The sequence below is a fragment of the Myotis yumanensis genome, unplaced genomic scaffold, assembly GCF_028538775.1.
Source record: "Myotis yumanensis isolate MYYU_CA2020_CCGP unplaced genomic scaffold, mMyoYum1.0.hap1 SCAF_13, whole genome shotgun sequence".
In the NCBI taxonomy this organism is placed as follows: domain Eukaryota; kingdom Metazoa; phylum Chordata; class Mammalia; order Chiroptera; family Vespertilionidae; genus Myotis; species Myotis yumanensis.
In genome coordinates this window covers 14,109,613-14,133,962 of record NW_027223764.1, presented here as the reverse complement: position 1 = coordinate 14,133,962, position 24,350 = coordinate 14,109,613, and the positions used below count along the sequence as shown (strand labels likewise).

Sequence of the window (24,350 nt, the reverse complement as noted above, 5' to 3'; positions counted from 1 at the left end):
AATCTAGTTGAAGAGATATATGGATAATATAGGAGATACTCCAAAGGTTATATAATTAAGGGTTAGAATGAGTAATGTATATCACAAGGGAAATTGCAATTCAGAGAAAGAATAGATTGTTATTGATGACATGGTTTAACATTAGATCTTACGGAGCATGATATAGTAATGGCATAGTTCAGAAAGTTGGCTAAATTTGATCATTTCTATTCAATATTTCATGTGGGGTTATAATGGCTAAATCATTGAAACTTCATATTAAGGAGACTTCACTCTGCAGATTGAGTCAATCCTTCCTACACTTTTGCTTATTCTTATTTTCGCTTTAATAAAATAATAAATTATCCTATAAGTTTACTCCATACAATTGATCAGAGTCATAATAAATTAAATCTGTGGTTTCAGGATGATTAACCTTTAAGGCTTTGTAGGTTCAGGGTTACCTATTCATCATCTTTTTTTTGTGTGGTGGTCCACAGTAACCATTTTATGTATTCATATATAGGATGCAAATGTATACACATACATTTTTTTTTTGATAGCTCAATCGATACTTCTTTCTTTTCAGATGTAACCCGTTGCAATGAAGAATTATTCAAAGCGTGTATCCATTTTGGGGGGACACCCTGTATTTGATTACTCAAGATTAGTGTCTACAATTAGTGGTAGAGCTCAAACTGGAAGCAAAGCCCAAGATCTTCCTCTCTTCCAGACCAGGTATGAAGGGCCAGATAGTAAGTGCTTCAGCTTTGCGGGCTATATGATCTTTGTGACGAGCGTTCAACTCTTTGGTTGTAGCATGAAACTGAACATGGAATGAATGCATCTGTGTTAAAAAACAACAACAACACCTTTATTTACAAAAAACTGGCAGTGTGCTGGATTTGGCTCGCAGGCTATTGTTTTCCAACCCCTTCAGAGCTAGCCACAGTCCTTTCCTCAGGTTCCGAGTCTCAGAATTGACTACCTAAGCCCATGGTTGAGAAAGTCAAATTAAATACCGTGTGAGAAAGTGCTGTGACCACTATGTGTCACTACAAGGCAATTATTAATCTTTAACTTACCTTGTAAGGAAGTCGTATGGGTTAAATGGATTAATGTACACAGAGTACTTAAAACCACCCTGGCAATTAGCAAGTGCTGGTGAACTGTTATTTCCATTTAATAATAATAATGTTATCAATTATTTTTATTTAATATTATTATTTGACCTGTTAACAACCTTCATGTCTTCAAATGTCCTTAGGATAAGTCCCAAATGCCATAAACTTCTGTCAGAAGCCCTCCACAAGCTAACTTCATTCTAATTTTCTGGACACGGTCTCCCCCACAGCTCATTCTGCTCCAGACACACCTCTCCTATTGAAAGTATTTATTTTCTTTTGCTCTTTCTGCTTCTGTGCCCTCCTGTATGTTCCATCACTATCATGCTTTCAGTTACATCTTATCACCTGTCTTTTCCTGACTGTGATAGTAAAATAGTAACATGTAAGAAGTTCGTATTTCTTTAAAATACATATTTTTTATTGACTTCAGAGAGAATGGGAAAGGGAGATAGAGATAGAAACATTAATGGTGAGAGAGAATCACTGATTGGCTGTCTCCTGCATGCCCCACACTGGGGATCTAGCCTGCAACATGGGCGTGTGCCCCGAGCGGGAATTGATCTGTGACCTCCTAGTTCATAGGTTGACTCTCAACTAATGAGCCATGCTGGCCGTCAGAAGTTCATTTAAAAAAATATATTGATTTTTAGAAACAGAGGAAGGGGGAGGGAGCTCGAGAGAGAAATATCGATGTGAGAGCAGAACACTGGTCAGCTGCCTCCTGCACATCCCCTACTGGGGATGGAGTCCACAACCTGGGCATATGCCCTACCTGGGAATCAAATCAGCAAACTTTCAGTGCATGGGACAACACCCAATGAACTGAGCCACATTGGCCAGCACAAAGTTCAGATTTAGAAAGTTCTTATTGCATTGTAGTTTAGTCATAGGGCTAAATTCTTTTTTAAAAAAATATATTTTATTGATTTTTTACAGAGAAGAAGGGAGAGAGATACAGAGTTAGAAACATCGATGAGAGAGAAACATCGATCAGCTGCCTCCTGCACATCTCCTACTGGGGATGTGCCCACAACCCAGGTACATGCCCTTGACCGGAATCAAACCTGGGACCTTTCAGTCCGCAGGCTGACGCTCTATCCACTGAGCCAAACCGGTTTTGGCAGTCATAGGGCTAAATTCTTAACAAGACTTTTCTTACTCATCTTCAAAATATCCCTAATAAGGAAGGTGTTCCTACTCCTGATATAGGGATAAAGATGTTAAGACTCAAAGAAGTTAACCATTTTCTCAAGATGACACAGCCAGGACCCTGGACAATTTGTCTCTGGAACACATCTGCTTTTTACTGCTGCGCTGTACCTATTCTTTAAATGGGGCAAGATCATCCCTCCTCTAAACTCCTTAAGGAATCCTTCTGATTGACTTGATAGGAATCATGTATGCCTTGCAGGACTGTCTTCCTGTGTATGACTGTGAACTTTAAGCTCCTTGAGGGCATCCTTGTGCCCTGGATATGCAAGCCTGATCATCAGGAGGTCCACACTGGGATGTGGTTCCATTTTAAATACTGAAATAGCCCTTCAGGCACCTCACCCACCAACCCAGCTGTGTGGATCCCTCTCTTTGGAATCCCTGCTTCTCCTTACAATTCAGCAACTGAAGGGTTCACACCTAGCACAAGTGGCAGCCTCAAACCCCTGCTCCTTCACCGAGATCTCTACTCCTTGGATTCTGGAGCATAGTGGCATTCCGGTACCAGCAATGGTAGCAAAAAAATAACTGTCAAAGTCACATAGTGAATATGGCATCCCACTGAATTTAACTGTGCGTCGGAAACTCTGTGTTTCTGAGGTAAGGCACTACTAGGCAAATGAAAGGCAGATTACAATTTTTAATCACTTAGCATCCAAGCACACCTGTGACGGTCTTGGCGAGCAGCTATAGAGAGAGGCATGGGCTCACCATCGCCACTGCCATCATCATCTAGGGAACATTCCTTTTGTTTGTCTGGGCTCTGCCCCATCATTGCCTTAGGCTTTCCTGAATCCTGTAGCAACAGGAGTTCTGCTTAAATCCAAAGCACGGATCCTTCCCCCTGGGATTCTGCCACAGAGAAGGCTTGGTAATTTTTTTAAACGCTCATTAAAAACCATTCTGAAACTATTTCATTTCCTGGATGAAAATGGAATCGCATTAGCCCGACCAGACCTGTCCTGGAAATTTAGAAGAAAATTGTGCATAAATACACAGTTAATTTACTCAAGTAAGCACACACCTGCTTTTTGCAATACAGAATGCTCCTATTTTCATACCCGCAGCTGTCCCTGGGTCTGAGTTACATAAATGAATAATGCATTTAATATGTTATTAAATGGGGCTGCTGCCTCCACAATAACAAGGCAACTTATGATTATGTTGCACCTAAGCTCTGAATATTGCTGGGATGCATTTAGTGGATAAAGCACTCTTCAATCTACCAAGAAGAAAAGCGATCTCTAATGGCAGGGGAGTCTGTAAAATTACTGGAAAGGAAACATTCTGCAAGTGTGCCTTTGATATTACCGACCACTCATCAGTAGATAGTGTCTTATTACTTCAACAACCCTGATTCAACTATTCTCTTCTTATCTTGATACTCCTGTCACCTTTTCCTTTTTGCCTCTACCTTCTTTGATTCTGCTTCTGTTATTTCTGCCAGTTTTTAAAAAAGATGAAGGCCATAGTTTCTCTTTGTGTGAATAAAACTGTTATTTTATTATTTAGCAGGCTTTTTTTAATCTTGCGATTTGGGGTGGAATACAGATGTTTATGACTATTCAGTCTATGCTGAGGTGACAATATAGTCATGCTCAGCCCATAGAAATCCTGTCTGCTCTTTAGGATAACTGGGAGGAACTTTTGAAATAAAATGAATGATGCCCTGGCTGGTGTGGCTTAGTTGGTTGAGCATCATCCCATGCACCTAAAGGTCACCGGTTCCCACATGCCTGGGATGCAGCTCAATCCCCAGTGTGGGGCATGCAGGAGGCAGCAGAACAGTGTTTCTCTCCTCCCTTCCTCTCTCTAAAATCAATAAAAACATAGTTTTAAAAAACAATAAAATAAAAGAATGTCAAGAGAACTCCTCCAGGAATTATGATTTAACTGAGAATTCTGGGTATCTAATGTGTTTTGTTTTTAGGTCCCCCTCATGATTCTAGTATGCATACAGATTACAAACCACTACCCAGGTGGTTAAAATGTAGGATCAAATTGCCTGAGTTAAAATTCAGGCTCTTATATAGCATATGAACTCGGGCAATTTACACAATCTCTCTCCAATACAAAATAGGGGAAAATTACAGGATTTTTTCATGCATCTCCTGAGATTACGAATTCAATAGGGCTGAGGATAGAGTCTGGCACACTGTAAGAACTTAACAAATATTAAAATATCAAAAGCTAGTAAAAATCATTAGTATTTACATAATTAAACATTAACTTGTTATTATCCAGCAAATTCCCTAAAAACGGAAACTATACTTCAAATAGAAGCTACGCTATTATCGCCAAGATTATATCAAGATCAAATGTGTCCATGTCAATTCTTTTCTTAAAATCATTCAAAACTTACTGTGGGCTTATTCATGAAGGGTACAGTTCAGGTCTCAAGTAGAGGTCTACGATCCGGCCCTAATGTAATTTTCTAGCTTAAGGCCTCCCACTGTCCACAACACTTACCCAGCTCTGGCAAGCTGATGTCTACAAGCCTTCTTTTGCTTGTTATGTTCATTCTGCCTAGAATGCTCTTTCCTCCTGTCAAGCTCCAACTCATTCTGTAAAAATCACCTTAGAAGTCACACCTTTCTGTAGAGTTGTCTCTTCCCTTTTCCACAACAGTTACCCCATGCAGTGACCAGTGCAGAGCTAGACCTCTAGGTCTTCTTGTAGCTGAGGCTGGTCTTATTGACACTGAAGCTGGGGAGTCATCATTTGTGCTCATGAGAAGAATTTAAATAGTTTACTTTTTTGGGATTGTATGTACTATATGCCTTTGTTTTCAAGGGAAAACTGCATTGTTATAATAACACTTGACTTAATGCAACAAGAAATAGAATAAGCCTTTGGGCGATAAACGGGGGCTAGTTCTGGGTACAGTGTAGAGATAATACTTAAAATCTTCTTAGACCTAGTGTACTCATATTTAACAATGATCTTGTGCAGTAGACAGTAGACAGAACATCAACATTCAGAAAGAATTGGGTTCCATGGCTGACTAAGCAGGTTGTTCCTCTTAAACTAAGTTAAGTGGACCTTGGAATTAGGGGACTGTCATAAGGCAGTCCTAGAGGGATGGAGGAAAACTTTTCTTACAAGAAGCAGGATGGAAGTACATGTCATTTCATTTCAACAATAAATGGAAAGTGACTTTGTTTTAAATGCCAACTTGATGAAATGGGGCATATGGCAATACTAAACGAAATGCCTTAAAATTGAGAATCATGAGAATGACTCATGGAATCCACTAACTAAGTCAACTAGTTGTACAACCAATTTATATAAAGAACTTTTCCCTTCTTTTGAGCACCTGCAATCCAAGGAATCCTGATAATCATTTCAAATTGCCCATGGACATGGCAGAGCCAGAGGGGATCTCAGGCCATCCAACACAATCTCTTCATTTTGCACAAAAGGGAAAGCAGGTACAGTTTAGGGATGTTCCCAAGGTCACATGGGGGACTAGTAGCAGTTCTGGGCCTCTGGACAGAGTCTGGGGTTCTCTTGCCACTATGCCCTACCACCGGGCTGAGAATTGGTAATGCCAACACCACTGAGTGGGCAAGAAGAGCTATGTGAGAAACAAGCTCTCCGCATACAGTGACTTCACCTTCTTCATTTCCCAACCCCATCCTATCCATGAACACAACATCTAAGAAAGGCACTCGGAAGCATCAACTTGGTAGCAACAATGAGCGAGTCTCTGCTGGGAGACTGCACCATGCTTTGCTAGAAAACAGCTCTGTAAGCCCCTGCAGTGTCGAGTCTGTAAATAATGCAAGCGATGTCCTTTCTGTGGACTTCAAACACATGCACCACTTTGAGGACCAGTTATTCTCCATGATACACACTGAGGAGATCAAACTGAACATGAAGTCCCCACCAAGCACAGAAATGTGGTCACCTGGGTAAAAGCCACAGTCCTCAAAGACCCTGGAAATAGCAACTCCACCCTTTACCCTCATTCATTCCATTCGCCTGCAATGGCAGGGGAGCCAGAGTCTAAGTATTTCCATGGCTTATGTAGGGAGAAAAATGTTTACAGAAAGCACTTAAAAGTATTCCAAATGTATATTGATAGTATGAAGATTGCTATTTTGCTAGAATTTATGTATGTATATAAATATGTTTTTTTCTGGACCCACTAAATTAATGCTATTTTCCAATCATTTTTTAAGCTTCCTGAGTAAATATCCCTGCTGTATATTGAGAAACTAATCATCAGGAGCAACAAAAGCTTTCATTTTACATTCGTCCAGGAGGAATTCACAGCTCGTCTAAAGAAACTCCACAGGCAGAAATGTCTATGCTCACCTTTTTTTTCAACACATCTAGAAATATCTCTAGCTTAATAGCAAGAACATAATCTCTCCCTTGAGAAGATTATCTTGGTTTCTTAGAATAAACCAGACCAACACCCACTTTATATTTACAGAAATTTTTATGGTTGGCGTGAAACAAGTAACGTCCTAGTTAATTTAGCAGCTTAAATTTGCAGCACATCCCCTGGATCCCGCACAGTAGAAACAAGATATAACCACATATGAGTACAACTAAATGAACTTGTGTTTGTGTATGTGCAGACTGAGATATATACAGACTCTGACAGAGAAACAGAAAGAAATGATTTGGGGGTTATTTCATGTAAGAAAATATACAAATGAACACTGGTTTCATGTTTTACAGATGAGACAAGGGAGACTTCGATTAAACACGTCTTAGATCTCAGTATTAAGTATTAAATAAATGCCTGAACTATATATACACAATAAAACAACCCCCTCCCCTTTTTCCTTTACTGCAGAGGAGCCCTTAGCTGATGACTATTGGTGATGGTATCGGCATATTGTAAAGTGACTACTGTCTGCTAGGCATTTTGCTATATGTTCATAATATCTCTCTATATAAAAGCCGAGGATGCAAAGTGTCCCCTTGGGAGTTCAACCAACAGGAAGTTTAATCTCTCGCTATGACATGCACTGACCACCATGGGGTGGCGTGGAATGAAGTAAGGCCCTGGCTTGCCAGCAGCTGGGGAAGGGAGGCCCCAGCCAGCAGCTGGCAGCCACTAGGGACCCTACCTGTGCGTCAATTTCGTGCACTGGGCCTTCTGTAGTATTATATTTATCCCAACAGCAAATGGAAACATTTTATAGACTAGGAAACTAAACTCAAAGAAAGGAAGACATATGCTAAGAATGGTAAATGGCAGAGGTTGTAAAATCCTTCTTTGGACCAGCTAGTAGTGTTGCTCAGTTGTTGAACATCAACTTATGAACCAGGAGGTCACAGTTCCATTCCAGGTCAGGGCACATGCCCAGGTGTGGGCTTGATCCCCAGTGTGGGGCATGCAGGAGGCAGGAGATAAATGATTTTCTCTCATCATTGATGTTTTTCTCTCTCTTCCTCTCTGAAATAATAAAAATATATTTTAAAAAATAACATTTGTTTAATGCTAAAATAGCTGTTTTTCACCAAATAAAGCAGCCCCCATTATATTTCATTCTCCATCCATAACAAGCTTAAGCTCCAGCACCAGCCTCTTTGCTTTCCACGAAATGGCTAATGGAAGGTGTGAGGGTAAAGGGTGAATGAACAGAGGCAGGGAGCTTACAGTGGAGAACACAGCCGGACTCTGCTCACACACTTTTCCATGGACCAAGGATTAAGGACTGGTGGCCACAGCCACCTGGAGGGACATTCTGCACCCATTTCAGCTCTTATTCCAACTATCTCTTCTCAGTCCTAGCCAAGAACTAAAACAAAACCTGCACAATTATTCTGCACAGTGAAGCTGATAAATATTTTGGCATCTCCTCAAGATAGCATTTCTATGGAGCATGATATTAGCCGATGCTAGAATGTTTCCATCACGGTGAAGTGAGTGAACCTGAGAACACTGCCATATATACAGGGTAATAAGCTGACTGTGAAAGTGAACAGAGCCATTTATAAAGTGGGGCATTTAAAAAAGAATAAAAGGAAAAGGAAGGTTTACCTGCATGCTTTCAGCTAAACTGTAAGATAGGTGATGTTGGGAGGTTTGCTTGTTTAGCTTGACTGGCAAGAAATGATTGTTTACTAGACCCATTCAATTCAAACTCTGACTGCATGACCAGAGCTGTGCTCTGCTGTAGGAAACAGGGTGAGGAAATGAGGTGTCTGGGGAGCAACATTTATGGAAGGTCCATGCTCAGGCTGACCTTGCACCTGTGATGCCCTGTGCTTCATCCCTGCCCAAAGCTACTACAGATTCTGTACTGACTGAGCAGGCAATGCCCACAGATGGGTTAAAACTGGCATTGTAGCGACGTGGGGTACATGGTGGCTCCTTAATTCTATAGGCATGGTGGCCCTCTCACCAGGTAGTCTCTTGGTTTCTTTTGTCTGAAGCGACCTTCCTCACCTTGTTAATGTGGGAAATGCTCCTCACCCTTCCTCTCAGCTTTGCCTTACAGAATCTATGGACATTTATATTTTAAAGGAGAATGACAGTTAGTACAAATGAATCTCTGTTGTGTAGGACTTCAAGGAGGTTTGCAAGCAGGAAGCTAGTATTTTAGCCCATATGGGGCAGATATCTGGCAAAGCCTGGATACAAAGGTCCAAGAAAGAACCAGGCACTTGGGTGGAATTTGCTTTACAAATCAGCGGAAACACCTCCAATTGCCAAAAGAGACTAATTATTGCTGTATGCTTTTAACAACAATCATGAAGGTATGAGAATATTAATTGCAGCATTGTTTATAGAAGAAAAAAGGAAATGAGCAAAATGTCCAAAAAGAGGATGCCTTAGAATCCCAGGTGCTTTAATAGCATGGAATTAAACATACTTAGAGAAGGCAACCTTACATAATCCAATTTTAAAAGATGTTGAAGATACGTTTTTGAATGAAAAGTGGGGAAAAAAAAACAATATACCTAGTAGGACATCACATATAAAAACAACCTCCCCATTTAGTTTCATATATTTTTCCTTGGCATAATTATCCACTGGCAAATGAAGTGTTTGATAACACACATGGCGATCAGATCACAGTTGTGTGGAAAAGGGGGAGGATTGGAGTGATGATCTAAATGGACTTTTTAAACATAGAACCTGTGTATACATTCCTTTGTAATTAAATATTTTCAATGAAAAGCTAAGTGCTTAATGACAGCACTGTAGCGGCTATAACATTAAATACTGAACCTGTGTTTAGATGCCAATGAATCAACACACAGCCAAGTGACATCTCAGGTGAGGGGCTGGAGTGACAGTAAGGAAGGCAGAAAATTCCTTTCCGATTTCATCCACATTTTACCTCTTGCCAATTCTTGCAAAATGCAGTGTGTTTAGACAACACACTGACCACTGAGGTTACTATTGTCTCACACACACACACACACACCCTCCTCCATCCCAGACACACAAACACACACACACACACACACACACACTAGCCCATTGAGCGCTCTGTGGGTGGTCACTCTACCTGTGAGCATCTTTCTCTTAACAGCAGGGGTTTATCAGACCTGCTGATGGCTGGTATTTATCACATGCTCTCTTTACACAAGCTCACTCACTGAGGCTGGTGCCTTTTTGCACAATGTTTGCCTGGAATAGATGAAGGCAGTAGATGTGGTAACTTAAAAATCCTTTAGGATCAGATGCTATCATGGAAAACCCACTGACATGAACCAAGCTCTGAAAGTGAAGGCCGAGCCCTGGGAGTAAAGCTTGTCATTCTGTGATTAATAAACATAACTGCATTGACGAACACTAATGCACCTGGACGCTGATCACTGAATCACACTTTTAAATTTAATTTTATAGGGAATAGATGAAAAATGCCATTGAATAATTTATGCATCTGTGACATTTCATTTTACATATTGTAAGTCAGAATTTATTTGGATTTCAAATACTGATTTGCCTAAGAATTGGTGAAACCTATTTAGAGGTAGCTTTAAAAATGTGTGTGTGTGTGTGTGTGTGTGTGTGTGTGTGTGTGTGTGTTCATTCTGCCTATTGAGTAGCATCTGGAACAATTTAGAATCCTCTATACTTCAGCCTCTTCTCATCAATACCAGAGAGAGAGTAATATAACTTCCTTGACTGATTGAAGTAGTGAAAAGAAATCGATTCTGAAATTAGCTGTAGGGGTTTCCGATGCCCTTCACAAGCTCTAAACATGTCAGTACATACAAGCAATATAAGTTTAAGTTATGTGTTTAATGTTATAAACTTAGTTATAACATTAAGTTTATCTATTCCATCAGCCCTTTTCAATTGTTTTCCAAGGTATTAGATGCTGATGATCTCACTGACCCATTGCTGAGAAAATGATATTTGTATTTTTCTTAGATTTTGTGTCATGGATCAAAGAAATCACAACTTATTCCTTCATTCAAAGGTTCTAGGAATCCATGACATCAGAGAAAATTATATTTGAGGTATTCGTCCATGTTTTTTCCCTTCCTGTTGAAGAGCAGTATATATTATTTTGGAAATATTTTTAATTACATACAAAAATATAAAATTTTCAACTAAAGGTAAGTGCATAAGAGAAAACCTGCAAGTCCCCACTCCTGTATGTAGCTGGCATGAGAAGTGAGGAGTTGTCAAGTAGAATTGGCCTGCTGGTGAGATGCCTATACCTTACTCTCTCCTCCCTCCCATTTCCTCTTCCTCTCTTCTTCCCTTTCCCTCTTTTTAGTTTTTTAATGTCAAATTTTAAAATATGCAAAATGATAGAATATAGTATAATAAATCCCCATGTCTCTATTAACATCTTCAAATATTACCAGTATCTTTTCCTTGTTAACAATTTATAGGAAATCTCACACATTATGAATCTGTAAAAGATAAGGTAGATTTATTTATTTATTTTGGCCTAACCAAAATACAATTATCATAGCTAAATACATAACTATAACATATTTTGTTAATATGATATCATAAATATAAATATTTAGATTTAGATATATAACCTGTGATGGTTAATTTCATTTGTCAACTGGAATAGGCCACAGGTGCCCAGATATTTGGTCAAACATTATTCTAGATGTTTCTGCCAAGATGGTTTTTGAGTGAGATTCACATGTAAATCAGTATATTGCATAAAGCAGACTGCCTTCTCCAATGTGGGTGGGCCTCATCCAATCTATTGAAGGTCTGAAGGGAACAAAGAAGCTGACCCTCCCCTAAGTAAGAAAGAATTCTTCCTTTCTGGTGTCCTTCCCCTAAACATCAGCACTTTTCCTGCCTTCACACTCAGACGAAAGTAGCGGTCTTCCTGGGTTTCAAGCCTGCTGGCCTTCAGGTAGAAAGTACACAGTCAGGTCTCCTGGTTCTCTTGCTTTCAGATTAGGACTGCAAGCATACATCAGTTATCCAACATGCCATGCACCCTGCAAATCTTGGGATTTGGATTGGCCCACCTCCATAAATATGTGATCCAATCCCTCATAAAAATAAATTCTCTATCCATTTAGCTAGCTAGCTAGGTAGCTATCCTATATAATAAAAGCCTAATATGCAAATCAACTGAACAGTGGAATGACTGGTTGCTATGATATGCACTGACCACCAGGGGGCAGATGCTCAACGCAGGAGCCGCCTCCAGTCTACAGGCCCCAGGCCAGCCAAGGTGGGTGCCAGTGGGAGGGGGCCCCCAGTCGCCCCACCAGTCGCCCCACCAGTCGCCCCACAGATCGACCCTGATTGCCGGCAAAGCCTAGGGACCCTACCTGTGCAGGAATTTCATGCACCGGGCCTCTAGTCTGATATAAAAACATACCCCTGGAAAACCCTGACTAATACATCACCTAATCACAAGTCCATACTCAAATTTCCCCAAATTGCTAAAATATGTCTTTGTACAGATTGAATTAGCACCCAAATATATCACATGCACTATTTTTAAGTCTATAAACATCAGTTACATTTGTTGAAAAGTCATGGATTATTTTCCCTTCTATGAAATTTCTTAAATAATACTGGATAAACTCCACAACAGAGAACATCAAACCCAAAACTTAGAATCTGATTCCAGACTTATAAGGATCCGTGCCAAGAAGGGACACGTGCCAAGAAGGGACACGGAAAAACCCTTTCCTGCTAACATACTCTTGAAAAGTCAATGAACTTCTTTTCTGACTCTAGGTCCCACATCTACAATGCAGGAAATGCAGATATAAAATAGTTATTCAGCCTTCCTCACAGGGATGCAGGAAGGGTAAAATGTAGTCTTTATTGAGGAGTTCTGAGATAAAGTATTAAAAAATGAAGCAATTTACATATTATCACCATCATCTTCGAACTTGTTTTACTTCTTTATATACAACTGGGGTTTTATTCTCAGATGAAATGTGTGGTATTAATGCAAATCTGTGCTTCATTACTAAAATGAACGAAAGCAAATAAATTGTGCTGTATGAAATAGGCCTGGTTTTTGATCAGAAGTAATTCTGTACCTTTAACACATGCTGAAAAGCAGCAAAGGTGGACCTCTCAAGGTCACTGCTCCAGACACTCACCCAGTACTGTTGAGATAACTCTGTCCCAGGCTGCAATCCTTGGACAGAGAAGATGGATTGAACCAAAACGCTGGCAGGCACTGACCATTGCTGTGTCGCTCATAACCATAGTCACTGTTGGGGAAAGAGCCAAGAGAAGCCTTTCAGTAGGTGGCAAAATTACTGAGAACAATTTCATGTTAGTCCACAGGCAACTTCAACTCCAGTCACTTAGTCAAGAAAGAGGTATTCACTAAATTCCAAAAATGGATTTTTTTTCCAGGGAATATCTATGTTACCCATGAAGATATCCTACAGAAGCCATTTTCAGAAATGCTGACTTGGAGGCAAGAGGGATGCCTGTGTAGAAATGAAGGCTCAATGACTAATAATTCTTTCTAAAGAAACTATATATATATATATATATATATATATATATATATATATATAAATATCAAACATATATATATATATATATATATATATATATATATTTGATATTTAATTGATTTTAGAGAGGGAGGAAGGGAGAATGAAAAGGAGATAGAAACATCTATGAGAGAAAAGAAAAACATTGATGGGCTGCCTCCTGCACGCCCCATACTGGGAATTGAGCCCACAATGCAGGCATGTCCTTAACCAGGAATCAAACTGGGTGACCTCTTGGTGCATGGGTTGATGCTCAACCACTGAGCCACAATGACTGGGCTCAATGCCCAATAATTCTAAGTAAATACCTTGAAGCTGAGAGAGCAGATACAATTTTCATTAGGAGGATACACAATACCGATCGTGGTTGGTCCAGAGGAAGCTATAACTAGTGAACAGGCAGTGGAGGAAGCTCCACCCTCGGTGTAAAGTTTCACTGAAAAGTTTAACACAGCAACATGTGGCATGGTGCTCATTCATGTTCATGTCTTTGGGGTGCTCTTCCAAGACATCTGGATCTACTAAGTAGAGGAGCCAGGTCTGTCTATGCACAAGCCATATGCTTCAAAGTCACAGCAGGAAAGGAAGTGTCCTTCAGGAGTGTCCTGAGAATTTCCCCAAGGAAAAGTTTTGTCCTGGTCCCAACTGGCAGTACTAGCTAAGTAAGAGGATTTAAAAATCCTCTCTCTAGTTGGGAACAGTCAAAGCCCTTTCTCTTGGCCTCCTCTCATTCTTGCCCCCAGGGGCCTCCGAGTGGCCTAACATCCTCGGCTTCTGGAAGATGAACCCAGGCAGAGGCTGATGACAAAATGCACTGCCACATGCACATACAAATTGCAGGCAGCAACCAGCAAGCACTCATATGAACTGGCCCATCTGTGTGATGGAGGTGAGATGCTGGCGCACAGGAGCTGGGAAAAGAGAATAGGCTCAGCTTAAGGGGCCTGTCACCAGGCAGCTGGCACTTAAAATTCTGCACATACCAGCTGGACTTGGTGCTGGTTCAACACAGCATGGGTAGGAAACCTTCAGAATTGATGCCCACAGGACACCCAGTGTTCATTTCAGATAATTAGTTTACAACTGCTGGAGAATGACAGGCAAGGTCACCCAGGGGACTGTCCAGGGGACAGCCAAGGCAAAAGGGAACATTCAATGACAACCACCTTTCATTATGCTACAGTCAAGTGGGATCAATAACGCTCTAGCTACTGGTAGAAACTCCTAAGGTCATGGTAAGCTTTCCAAAATACTTTCAGAAATCATGCCATTACAAAAATCCCCTTTGGACAGAAAACAACACAATGGCCTCATTCACAATTCATTTCCCACTTCTCAGAATACATATCAGTTTGTGCTAAGAGAAGCAGATTCCAATCTCAAATGAATATAAGAATTGGGCCAAGACTGAGGGGTATGAGAGGTGGGGGAGGGGAGAAACCTGATTGCTTTCCTTCCCCTGTGTTTCTTTTACTCTAGACTAGCTTAAATTTGAAAGAGAAAAACAAAAATGACCGTGACAACAAAGCTTATTTTGGCACCTCATGAAAAAGATTCCCAAAGGAAGACATATTTCCAGGAGAAATCAGGGAACTGGGACATCTCACCTCACTTCTTCCCAGTGTTTTTTATGAGAGGATACATTTGCTCCCTGCACAAGAATGGCTGTTTGATAAGGCTAAAATTCAATTGCAAAGGTGAAATGCTCACTTCCTTTACAAATCCCCTTTGAATACAGTGGATGAAGGAGAAGCATTTTGGCTTCAGAAAGTGGGATGGGATGAATGACTTAAAGTTCCCAGGAACATTTTCCATGTCAAGGTATTCCAGGGTGTCAATCCTGAAAGGTAGGACAGGGATAAAGTATTTTTTGCCATTGGAATCATGTTACAATGACTAAAACACAAGTCATGGCTGGGGAGGCCCCTGTAGAATTCATTGTGAGCTCCACTGTAATAAGCTCTTCTGCCCTCTGGCTGAGCCCAGAATAGAGCATTGGCTCTTGCCTTACCTGTCTACCCACAAGTGAGGAACAGCCTTTGGTGATCAGTCTGAGTGCTGGCGGCCAGTTTTGCCAGGCCTGCCTAGTGCTACTTATTCAGACATCTCCAGAGGTTTCCCATGAGAGCAGACTTACTTTTTCTAAGATCTGTGATGTGTGTGTACATGATACCTCTCAGATATTTTGATGATCAGAGATGTGACCAGTGATTGCTACACAGCTTGAAATAAATTCTTAAAGGAATGACTTTGGTTCTCAAGCAGGTCAAGGTTCAGTCATTTAACACTGACCTACATATTTAGCAATTGCATTTTCTAAACTCAAAACATAGAAAGAAATATCAAAGAAAAGGAAAAAATAAGGGGGGGGGGGAGGAGCAGACAAGGAAATGGACATAATCAATGGGGTTCCCACCCACTCATTCTCAATAATTTTTCAACCTCACCTGAATGCTAAACACTGGCCTAGACCAAAGCAAGGGAACTCCTGGCCCCGTGAGCCAGATTTCTGCTTCCCAAATGTTATAGGAGACTCACACTGGCACTCTTTTACTTAACATCTAATCCTCTCAGGACTTTTCCAGTTTAAATGAACCTACTCCCTGTAAAGGGAGACTTGCACCTTTAGTGCTAGGATCATGGAGCTGTAGACTGGCAATGCCATCAAATTGAGAAATGCCTTCTATGCTCACATAAGCAAGAATCAGCTGACCACTGAAAACTTCCAGGGATAGAAAATTTACTGCCTTTTAAGGCCATCTTTTCACCCCCAGGATCCCTAGATTCTAGAAAGCTTAATCTTGAGCACACATATGTTTGCTCTCTGAAAAGACACTCCTTGTTTTCATTGTTGCCATCTGAAGCAACTCAGGATGGTTTGTCCCGAGATCTATCACACAGAGGAAGATAATTACCAGCCGTGTTCGGAATCCTCTTTAAGTCTACAGAAATGCCTGGTTTTTCCATATGCACATGTACAAGTACACCATGATGTCTCCAAAGGTAATTTCATAACAATCAGAGGCTCTATCTAGCTAGGTCACTATTATTTCAAAATCACAGCTTTCATTAAGGACCCCCGTAAAAAAGCACGGGTTGAACATTCTGGCTTAGAGAACCCCAGATCCTACACTTGAATGACTAGCTTGCCCCCAATAAACCCCATGCCTTTTGCTCAGCATCCACTCCACAGAGTTCATAAAGATAAAGATAACTGTAATAACAGCACCAACAGTTATAACAACAGCTAGGATTTGATACACTGAGGGACTCCTTGGGATAAAGGCACCAGCTCACCAGTCGAAATCGGCCTCTGTGCAGACACAGGGTTCAGACTCCATGGCTCCTGCATACTTTCCTTGCATACATTTCCGCTCTGACTTCCGCTTCTTATATATCCTTTTGGCTCCCATGATGCAGGCTTCCCCCTGGAAGGAGACAGGGATCTCAGGTACTTGAGCACAACACTGGGATCTTCCCTGTGCCAGGCAGTCCAGGGAGATGTTCTCAAACCTCAGTGTGATCTGGACTGAGGTGGTCTGCTCTGTGCTGATGGCTTTTTTGTTTTGTTTTTGTTTTGTTTTTTTGTTAATCCTCACCTGAGGATATTTTTCCATTGATTTTGAGAGAAAGTGGAAGGGAGAGGGAGAGACAGAAAGAAACATCAATATGAAAGACACACATCAATTGGTTGCCTCCTGCACGAACCCTGACCAGGGCCAGGGAGCCTGCAGCCAAGGTATGTGTTCTTGACCGGACTCAAATCCAGGACCTTTCAGTCTGCGGGCCAACACTCTATCCCGTGAGCCAAACCACTAGGGCTGTCAGCTTTTTCTTTTCAGTGTCAGCAGCCCCAGAATAGAATGTGACTAATAAAGTCAGTCTGAAGAAGCATGGAGGGTGTGTCTAAAAGTGTCCTTCACTCCTGGTGCATTCAGCAAAGCTCTCCTTGGCAAGGTGTTAGGCGCAGCGCTGTGAGGGGCGCATGGATCATGAAGACTCAGCCCCATAAGTGTATTGCCAACGAATCTGGGATAATTCAGTTCAATTCTCCTATTGGAAAAGATGTATGTCCTTGCTCACTCGTGAGCATATGAAAGTAGAGCATTGCCTAAGAAATATAAAGATCCCTTTTGCCCCAATTTATGCTGCTTCTGCCCACGCAGCCTTTTACACTGATTTTATATCCGTCTATCAGACAAGCAAGAAAACTGAATTCAGTGTTTCTCTACAAAATAAAAGCTTCGAACACACAAAGCTCCTGCCTCCCAAAGGGGAAAATATCAGCCATGTAGATGAGTGATAATTTTATTTTTGCATCTCTAAATGGAGTGGGCGAGTCAGCGGATGCATCCGGCACTGCCAAACACAGCTCCCTCTGCACGTCTGAAAGACTGGAGCACAGCTCTGTCTGTCTCAGCTATTACAACCTGTCTCTCTTAGAAAACTCACTTTAACTGGCTCCACTCCACACATACATGTAAATATATCACAGTCTAGGCTGGGGGCAAATGATATGTTATTGCCTGAATATGGCGATGGTTTTGCAATGGACCATCCTTTCAGGGCCCTGGATGCTGTCTGGCTTGGGAACTCAAAGGAGAGAGGCTTTCAGAGAAACATTCTGATATGAGCTAAATAGCTGAGGGGCCAGGACGAAGGAAAGGTTCCTATTAACAATTCTGCATTCTTGTACCACGAATACCCTGGAAGAGGCAAGAATCAGTACCTGATCCCAGGGAGTCACAGGAGTGGGGAGGAAGGATTCTCCTGGCATTGCTCACAGAGCATAAGCTTGTTATTTTATGTCTCTGGTTGCTTTGCCAGATCAAATTCAAGACCCTTTGCTCACCCCTGCCTCCACCCTGCATCCATATGACATGCTCAGATGAATTAGGTTTAGATGCCCGTGCGGAGTTGGTATTTCATTTTGAGTTGTAAGTCTAAGCCAAGCACATTGGAATTTTATCTCATTATATCCCAGTACAATAAAAACAGAAATTACTTCACAACAAGCTATAAAATGTAGAGTTTGTTCACTGCTGTGGAACACAAAACACGTAAGAAAGCACAAGAGGAGCATTCTGGCTTAGGGAACCCCAATTCCTCTACTTGAATGACTAGGTTGCCCCCAATACTCCCCATGCCTTTCGCTCAGCATCTACCCTCTGCTCTCTCCCTCCTACCTGGCTGTGCAGCTGCCAAGGTCTGTAGTCCTCCTCGGCACACCTTCTATCGAAAATGGACTTGTAGTCCACTTTGACCAGCTGCCATTCAGAGCGGTGGCTGAAGTGTCCGAACACTCTACAGAGTTCATAAAGATAAAGATAATTGCAATAACAAGAATGCCAGTAGTTATAACAACAGCTAGCATTTGCCCAGTGTCTACTATGAACTTAGCAAAATGCTAATAAGTACATTGCATTGATCATACCACTTAATCCTCAAAACGCATTTATAAAGGGGGTGACTATTACTGGCCCCACTTCACCTATGGGTAATGTGGAGGCTCAAAGAGTTTTGTTCATTTGTAAAAACCAATGTCAAATCACTAAAGAACTAGTAGATCAGTACGTAGATTGTTTAGCGTAAAACAATCGTACCAGAGAATGGTTAACAAAAAAAATCAATCAATCAACCAACCAACCAACCAATAATGGAGAAAACAATCACAGATACTGCTTTCTACATGGTCTGAGATTGCACTTCTAGGCTGTCTTGCTAATGTACATGATTTTCATGCTATTTAATTTCCTACCAGTCGCTAGGGAAAGTGGGCGCCAAGGCCAAGTGCTTACAACTGCTTCCTACACTGTGCATTCTACTCTGCTTACTGAAAAGACACAGGTCTTTAATGAGGTGTTTGAATCACTAATCGCAGATAAGGATAAAAACCACAAAGCAGCCTTTTTGGTCAGCCTCTTTTATCTGTTTTGCAAATATAAAGATTAAATGAAAACAAATTATGGAATACATTGCTAATCTAGCTATGTTTACCATGGCCAAAAGTGTAGCTATTAGGCATATTAAATATTTATTGATTTATTTTCTATCATTAAAAAAAAATAAAAAGAAAAGGGGACAGAAAATTTAGAAAATACACCAACTCATCGCTTTGATTTTTACATTGTCATGTTCGACAGGATCAACTACTTTAAAACCTTCCCTCTGTTTCCTATGTCCAATTTTCTAGGGAAAGGAAAAGGCGCAGTTTCATATTTTAAATTCAAAGCCAATGTTTTGAACCCCACAGGCAGGCAAGTCATTAATCAAGTCTTTCACAAATTAATGATCATCTCTTTCCAGACAAGAATGAGTGCAAATGCAATTTCCCAAGAACAGATTGTTCTCAGGGTTTCCCTAATATGCCTCACAATTGGGTTAGGTAAAGAGCCAGGGAAAAAGAAAAGCCTGCGTGGGGTTTTGCTCAAGCTCTGAATTCTGCCTTAAAGTGAAACCATTCCTTATATGCCCATGTCTTTCTATATATTGAATTTGTTCATTATTAAAGTTTTAAATGCATAGCTTTCTTTTCTACTGCAATTATCTCTTCTAATTTCCCTCAGCCCATTCAGGAGGGGAAGAAATGAGCTAGTTTGCCACCCACCCTCAGTGTGGGACTCCCCATAATTAGTAAAAGCCAGGAAACTGGTGTCCGTACTTTTCTTTCCTCTTTACGGGGGAATCATGAAATCACATGTACGGACTTTGCCGGCAACTCCAAACCTAACAGCAGCAAAGCGAACAAACAGCTAAAAAACACGTTTCTGGATGAATATCAAGACGTGTTCCACTTACGTCATGATTAGAGTCTCTTCCCCAGGCTCACCCAGAACCCCATCCACAAAAAGGGGAATAGATGTGAAACTGTATTTACTCCAAGATCTCCCTTCATCAAAACTCAACCTAATGACAGAAAAAAAAAAAAAAAACACAATTACAGTCCTCAGATCTCCAAAGAAAAAATAAAAATCCTTTCTAAAGAAAGATACTACCAACCAGGAGAGAATCCATTTGAAAAGTGCCTAAGGCATTGTTAAAGTGAGCCGTGAATAAGTGTCCTTAATTACAGGAGAAGGTAGAAATACAGTTAGCCCAGCGATTTGGGACCCGGGTGTATTATTACATTAACAAGGGGAGAGCTGCATGAAATGAGAATAATAATGAGTCTTTGATAGAATCCGTTTTTAAATTTGGTTATTTTATTAGATCTTAGATCTCAATGTGACCCTCTCCAAAACCTCAGGGTACTCTAGTAGCCAGCCTTTCAGATGATTCTGAAGAGCAATGGCCATAGGGGACCTATTTATATGGACTTGAGCCAGCCGCCTCCAAGCGATCAGAGCCTTACAGCATCTCTCTTACATCGTTATAAATCCTGGTTGACTCACTGAGTGAATGAATGGGTGCAGAAGGACAGACTCTTGATATCAAGAGGAGAGAAGTCTGCAACTCTGAGGGTCACGCAGGATGTTACTTTTGCTCTGCCCTTCCCTATGGATGCCTTCCATCAGGCTAAGCCTCTGTTTCTCTTATTTCTGCAGCTTTCCCTTCGGTCACCAGAGTAGCTACCAGAGGAGGGGAAATCAGGCTTTTGACTTGGAACAAGCTCGCATGTGGAGAGAATCACTTTCAAAAACACACATGAAGGGGTCTGTTGGAAACCCCTCTGGAAGTTAGGACTTGCACATCCATCTGCAGAAGACCTACAGCTAGAGTTGCAGAATGTCACCCCCAAACGGGAAACTAAGGGAGTACAATCCGCAACAGTATCCTGATCTCTGTGCAGAACACACATACTGGTAATGAGGAGGCATCATTTGGGAAAGGAGTTAAGCTACTCAGAGATTATACCTGGCGCAGCATTCTACCCACAATTGTGCTAAAAGGATAAGGCACTGGGGAGGGTATTGTCACCATTTAAAAACTATAATGTAATTCCTCTCTCAGGGGCAGAGCTCATCCTCCTTCCTTCCCTCCCTCCCTCCCTCCCTCCCTCCCTCCCTCCCTCCCTCCCTCCCTTCCTCCCTCCCTCCCTCCCTCCGCCCCTCCCTATGTCCTTTCCTTCTCCAACAGGCCACAATCTTATTTTAAAAGAGCAAAGGTGTAAATTATGTTCTAGTAGACCTTGACATTTTACAATAAACATGATCACAGTCTGATAGCTGGACTCCTAGCCTTCACAGTGAGGGACCGCAAGGAGTATGACACATGGGTAACAGGTGCCTTTACCAGAGATGTCGAATTGGAAGAGACGTGTGCTTCATAGCAACTAAGACTCCACCTTGATCCAGATACAGGACACTGTGCTCTTCTTCAAAGATCTGGAAGAGGAAACCACATCCACATGGACACACATCCATGTCCACACACATCCAGAGTTCCGATAATTCGTCTTCACATGAGGAGAAAAAATAATCCCTCTCCTGATTGAACAAGGTTTCCCCAAATCTTTGGGAAGATACAATAATGAACACTGCTTCACAAGTTGGGCTACATGTACCCCTGGAGTCACATAGAATTGTTTTAGGTGCACCACAAAACAAATGTAAAGAATAGTTATGTATTGATGTTTATATTCTGATTTTATTTTGTGGCATGTTCTATTGATTCCCATTGATAATCATGTCAGAATATTGGATAACTCATATTGGGTAACATTCTAAGGTAGAAGAAACCTTAGAGATACTTTAATCTCACATTCTCATGCTTATATACGAGGTCACTAAGGTTGAGAGAAATGTCGAAACTTGCCTACAAGCATGTATGTAGTGACTGATGGAGCTGGAGCTTGCAGCATTACAGTGACCTTCCAGATACAGTTCTTTCAAACTTTCCAAGCATTCTAGAAAAAAGGTGTTCTTGTTCAATTAATAGGTTCTCTACCAAGTTATAAAGTAGCTCTGATGAAAATGGAATCATCACATTTGGGTACATGTGCCACTGGATCTTTTTCTAAACGCAGAGAAACCAATGTGAAGTCAAATGGAAATAGGGTGAAAACAATTTCTAAGTCCTCTCTATATAAGATGCATGCTGGCTTCTGACAGTCACACTGTTAGTATAGCTCTGTCTGTGGTTACACTATAGACATAATATTCTTCCCCTTTACTTCTTTTTTGAAATTTTTAAAATGTTTATTGAATTCATTGGGGTGACACTGGTTAATAAAATTATATAGGTTTCAAGTGTACAATTCCATAATAGATCATCTGCATTGTATTGTATGTTCACCACCCCAAGTCAAGTCTCCTTTATTTACTTCTTACGCCCATATGAAGGTATATCCTATCCAAGGACCATAGAAGTAGAGACTTATTTTGCTTTGTTTGGGGTGTTGGAAGGAAAAAAAAAGGGATCCTGGCTCTCTAACTATTCTCCAAAGGAAAATTAACAGTGCTCATTGCCTCTAAGATCAAGAGCCCTGAGGTTTTTAGGCAAATTTCTTTCTTGCCCTGCCCTTCTCACAACATGTGAATCCCACTGAGGACTTATTAGGGGCCTGGAATTAGGAAATAGCAATTGGGCCATAGCATGGAGATCTCTGACTAAAATATAAAGCAGAGTTGTTCTCATTGCTCTGTGATTACCTGTGCATTAAATTTCAATTTACGGTGCTAGTTATTGTATGATAATTAAATGTCAGTGGGTTATTAAAACATATTTATTGAAGGGTAACAACCATGCACTAGGCACATATCTTGTTATGATTGCAAAAGCTCATTAAATGCCTGTTTTATAAGCTATGGTATCTAATTTTCATTCAGAAGAAAGAGAGGAAGCATTTAAGCTAAACACATTGGTTTAAAGTGATTCCATTTCTACTTTCCCTAGCATATGCACGGTGATGGTTATTACTCTGTCTTTTGCTCATGAGATTTAAACATCTCAGAACACCACCTGGGTAATTGCTATTTCTATATCACTGGATTGCTCTCTATTCTGACTTCTAGGCATGGGGAATTTATGAAGATAACCTAGCATTAGTTATATAATCTACCTTCTAGGCGCCATGTTCCCTATATGATAAATTTTAGGGTTCTGGTTTTCTTTTATGGGAAAAATTCAGTCAGATCTAATTTGGTTTCACTGTCCCTTATAAACTTTCTTCTATAAAGGCTCTGCAAATGGGTCATTTTTATTGAATGGCAAGAAAAAAATCAAATTGCAAAAAGATTCACTAACCTCAAAGACTTAAGACTAAATAAATGCATTGGCAAGCTGTAGGATTTATAGGTATTTAAATAAGTTATTATGTGTAGGAGAATAAGTTCCCAGAATTGAATCGAGTTGAGCAAATTTAATGTCAGTTAGACTTCAGCAATGTGACCCAGCACGCTTTCTTACCTGCCTCCAAGTGTTCCCTGCATCTGAAGAGACAAACATGCTGATGTCGCTGTCTGACAATTCAGAACCTATGTTACCTAGAAAGAGCACAGAGCCATGAGTGGACGGAACTTTCTGCACAAGCTAACAACGAGCCATATGGGCAGTCTGCATCGCCTGAGATGGACTGAGATTGCAAACATATCTGAGCAGCGTTTTTCAGCACACTTGATTCAGGGTCAATAGTTTAGGTGCAATTCAAAAAATATCTTTAGCTTGCTCATGAAGTTCCTAGCAGAGATATCTAGCTTCTTAAAATAAACACAATTTACAGCAACAAGCAAATCAGGTGAGCTTCTTACCTGAAGCCACTATGATGCTGGGAGCTGTCTCTCGACTGGCAATGATCCCTGATGTGTAGGGATTCTCAGAGACCTTAAGGTGAAGGTGTAGTGAGCAGTAAGGCTGAGAAGAGGAAAAATGAGTGTCATGAAAGCACACAATCTAAATAGTCACTTCAACCTCATGTTCAGAGCATCTATCCAATCATCCAACCATCCCATCTATGCATCCATTCATGTACCCTTCCATTCACCTGTTTTCATTCCACAAATACCTAGTGTCCACTAAGCATAAGATAGCTGCCAAGCTGGTGAGGGAAGGCATCTTCATTTTAAATTGAACTGACTGCCTTCATTGCCATTTGAGCATTTACCAAAACATTTGAGCATTTTATCTGTAAAAGGCTAGGTGTAGCTTATGAAAGAGTTA

At 40.9% G+C, this 24,350-nt stretch overlaps 1 protein-coding gene across 6 annotated transcripts in view; it reads right to left on the bottom strand.

The window, feature by feature from the left end:
- Positions 1–24,350, bottom strand: part of SORCS1 (sortilin related VPS10 domain containing receptor 1) — a 455,367-nt gene that overhangs the window by 65,845 nt on the left and 365,172 nt on the right. For all 6 annotated transcript variants that reach the window (XM_070432324.1, XM_070432327.1, XM_070432328.1 and 3 more), the window contains exons 11-17: positions 23,942–24,044; positions 23,601–23,677; positions 21,486–21,577; positions 20,052–20,159; positions 18,440–18,557; positions 16,551–16,681; positions 12,846–12,959 (exon numbers count right to left, since the gene is read on the bottom strand). In XM_070432324.1, the coding sequence (XP_070288425.1) occupies positions 12,846–12,959; positions 16,551–16,681; positions 18,440–18,557; positions 20,052–20,159; positions 21,486–21,577; positions 23,601–23,677; positions 23,942–24,044 (743 nt within the window). The remainder of the gene's footprint in view (positions 1–12,845; positions 12,960–16,550; positions 16,682–18,439; positions 18,558–20,051; positions 20,160–21,485; positions 21,578–23,600; positions 23,678–23,941; positions 24,045–24,350) is intronic.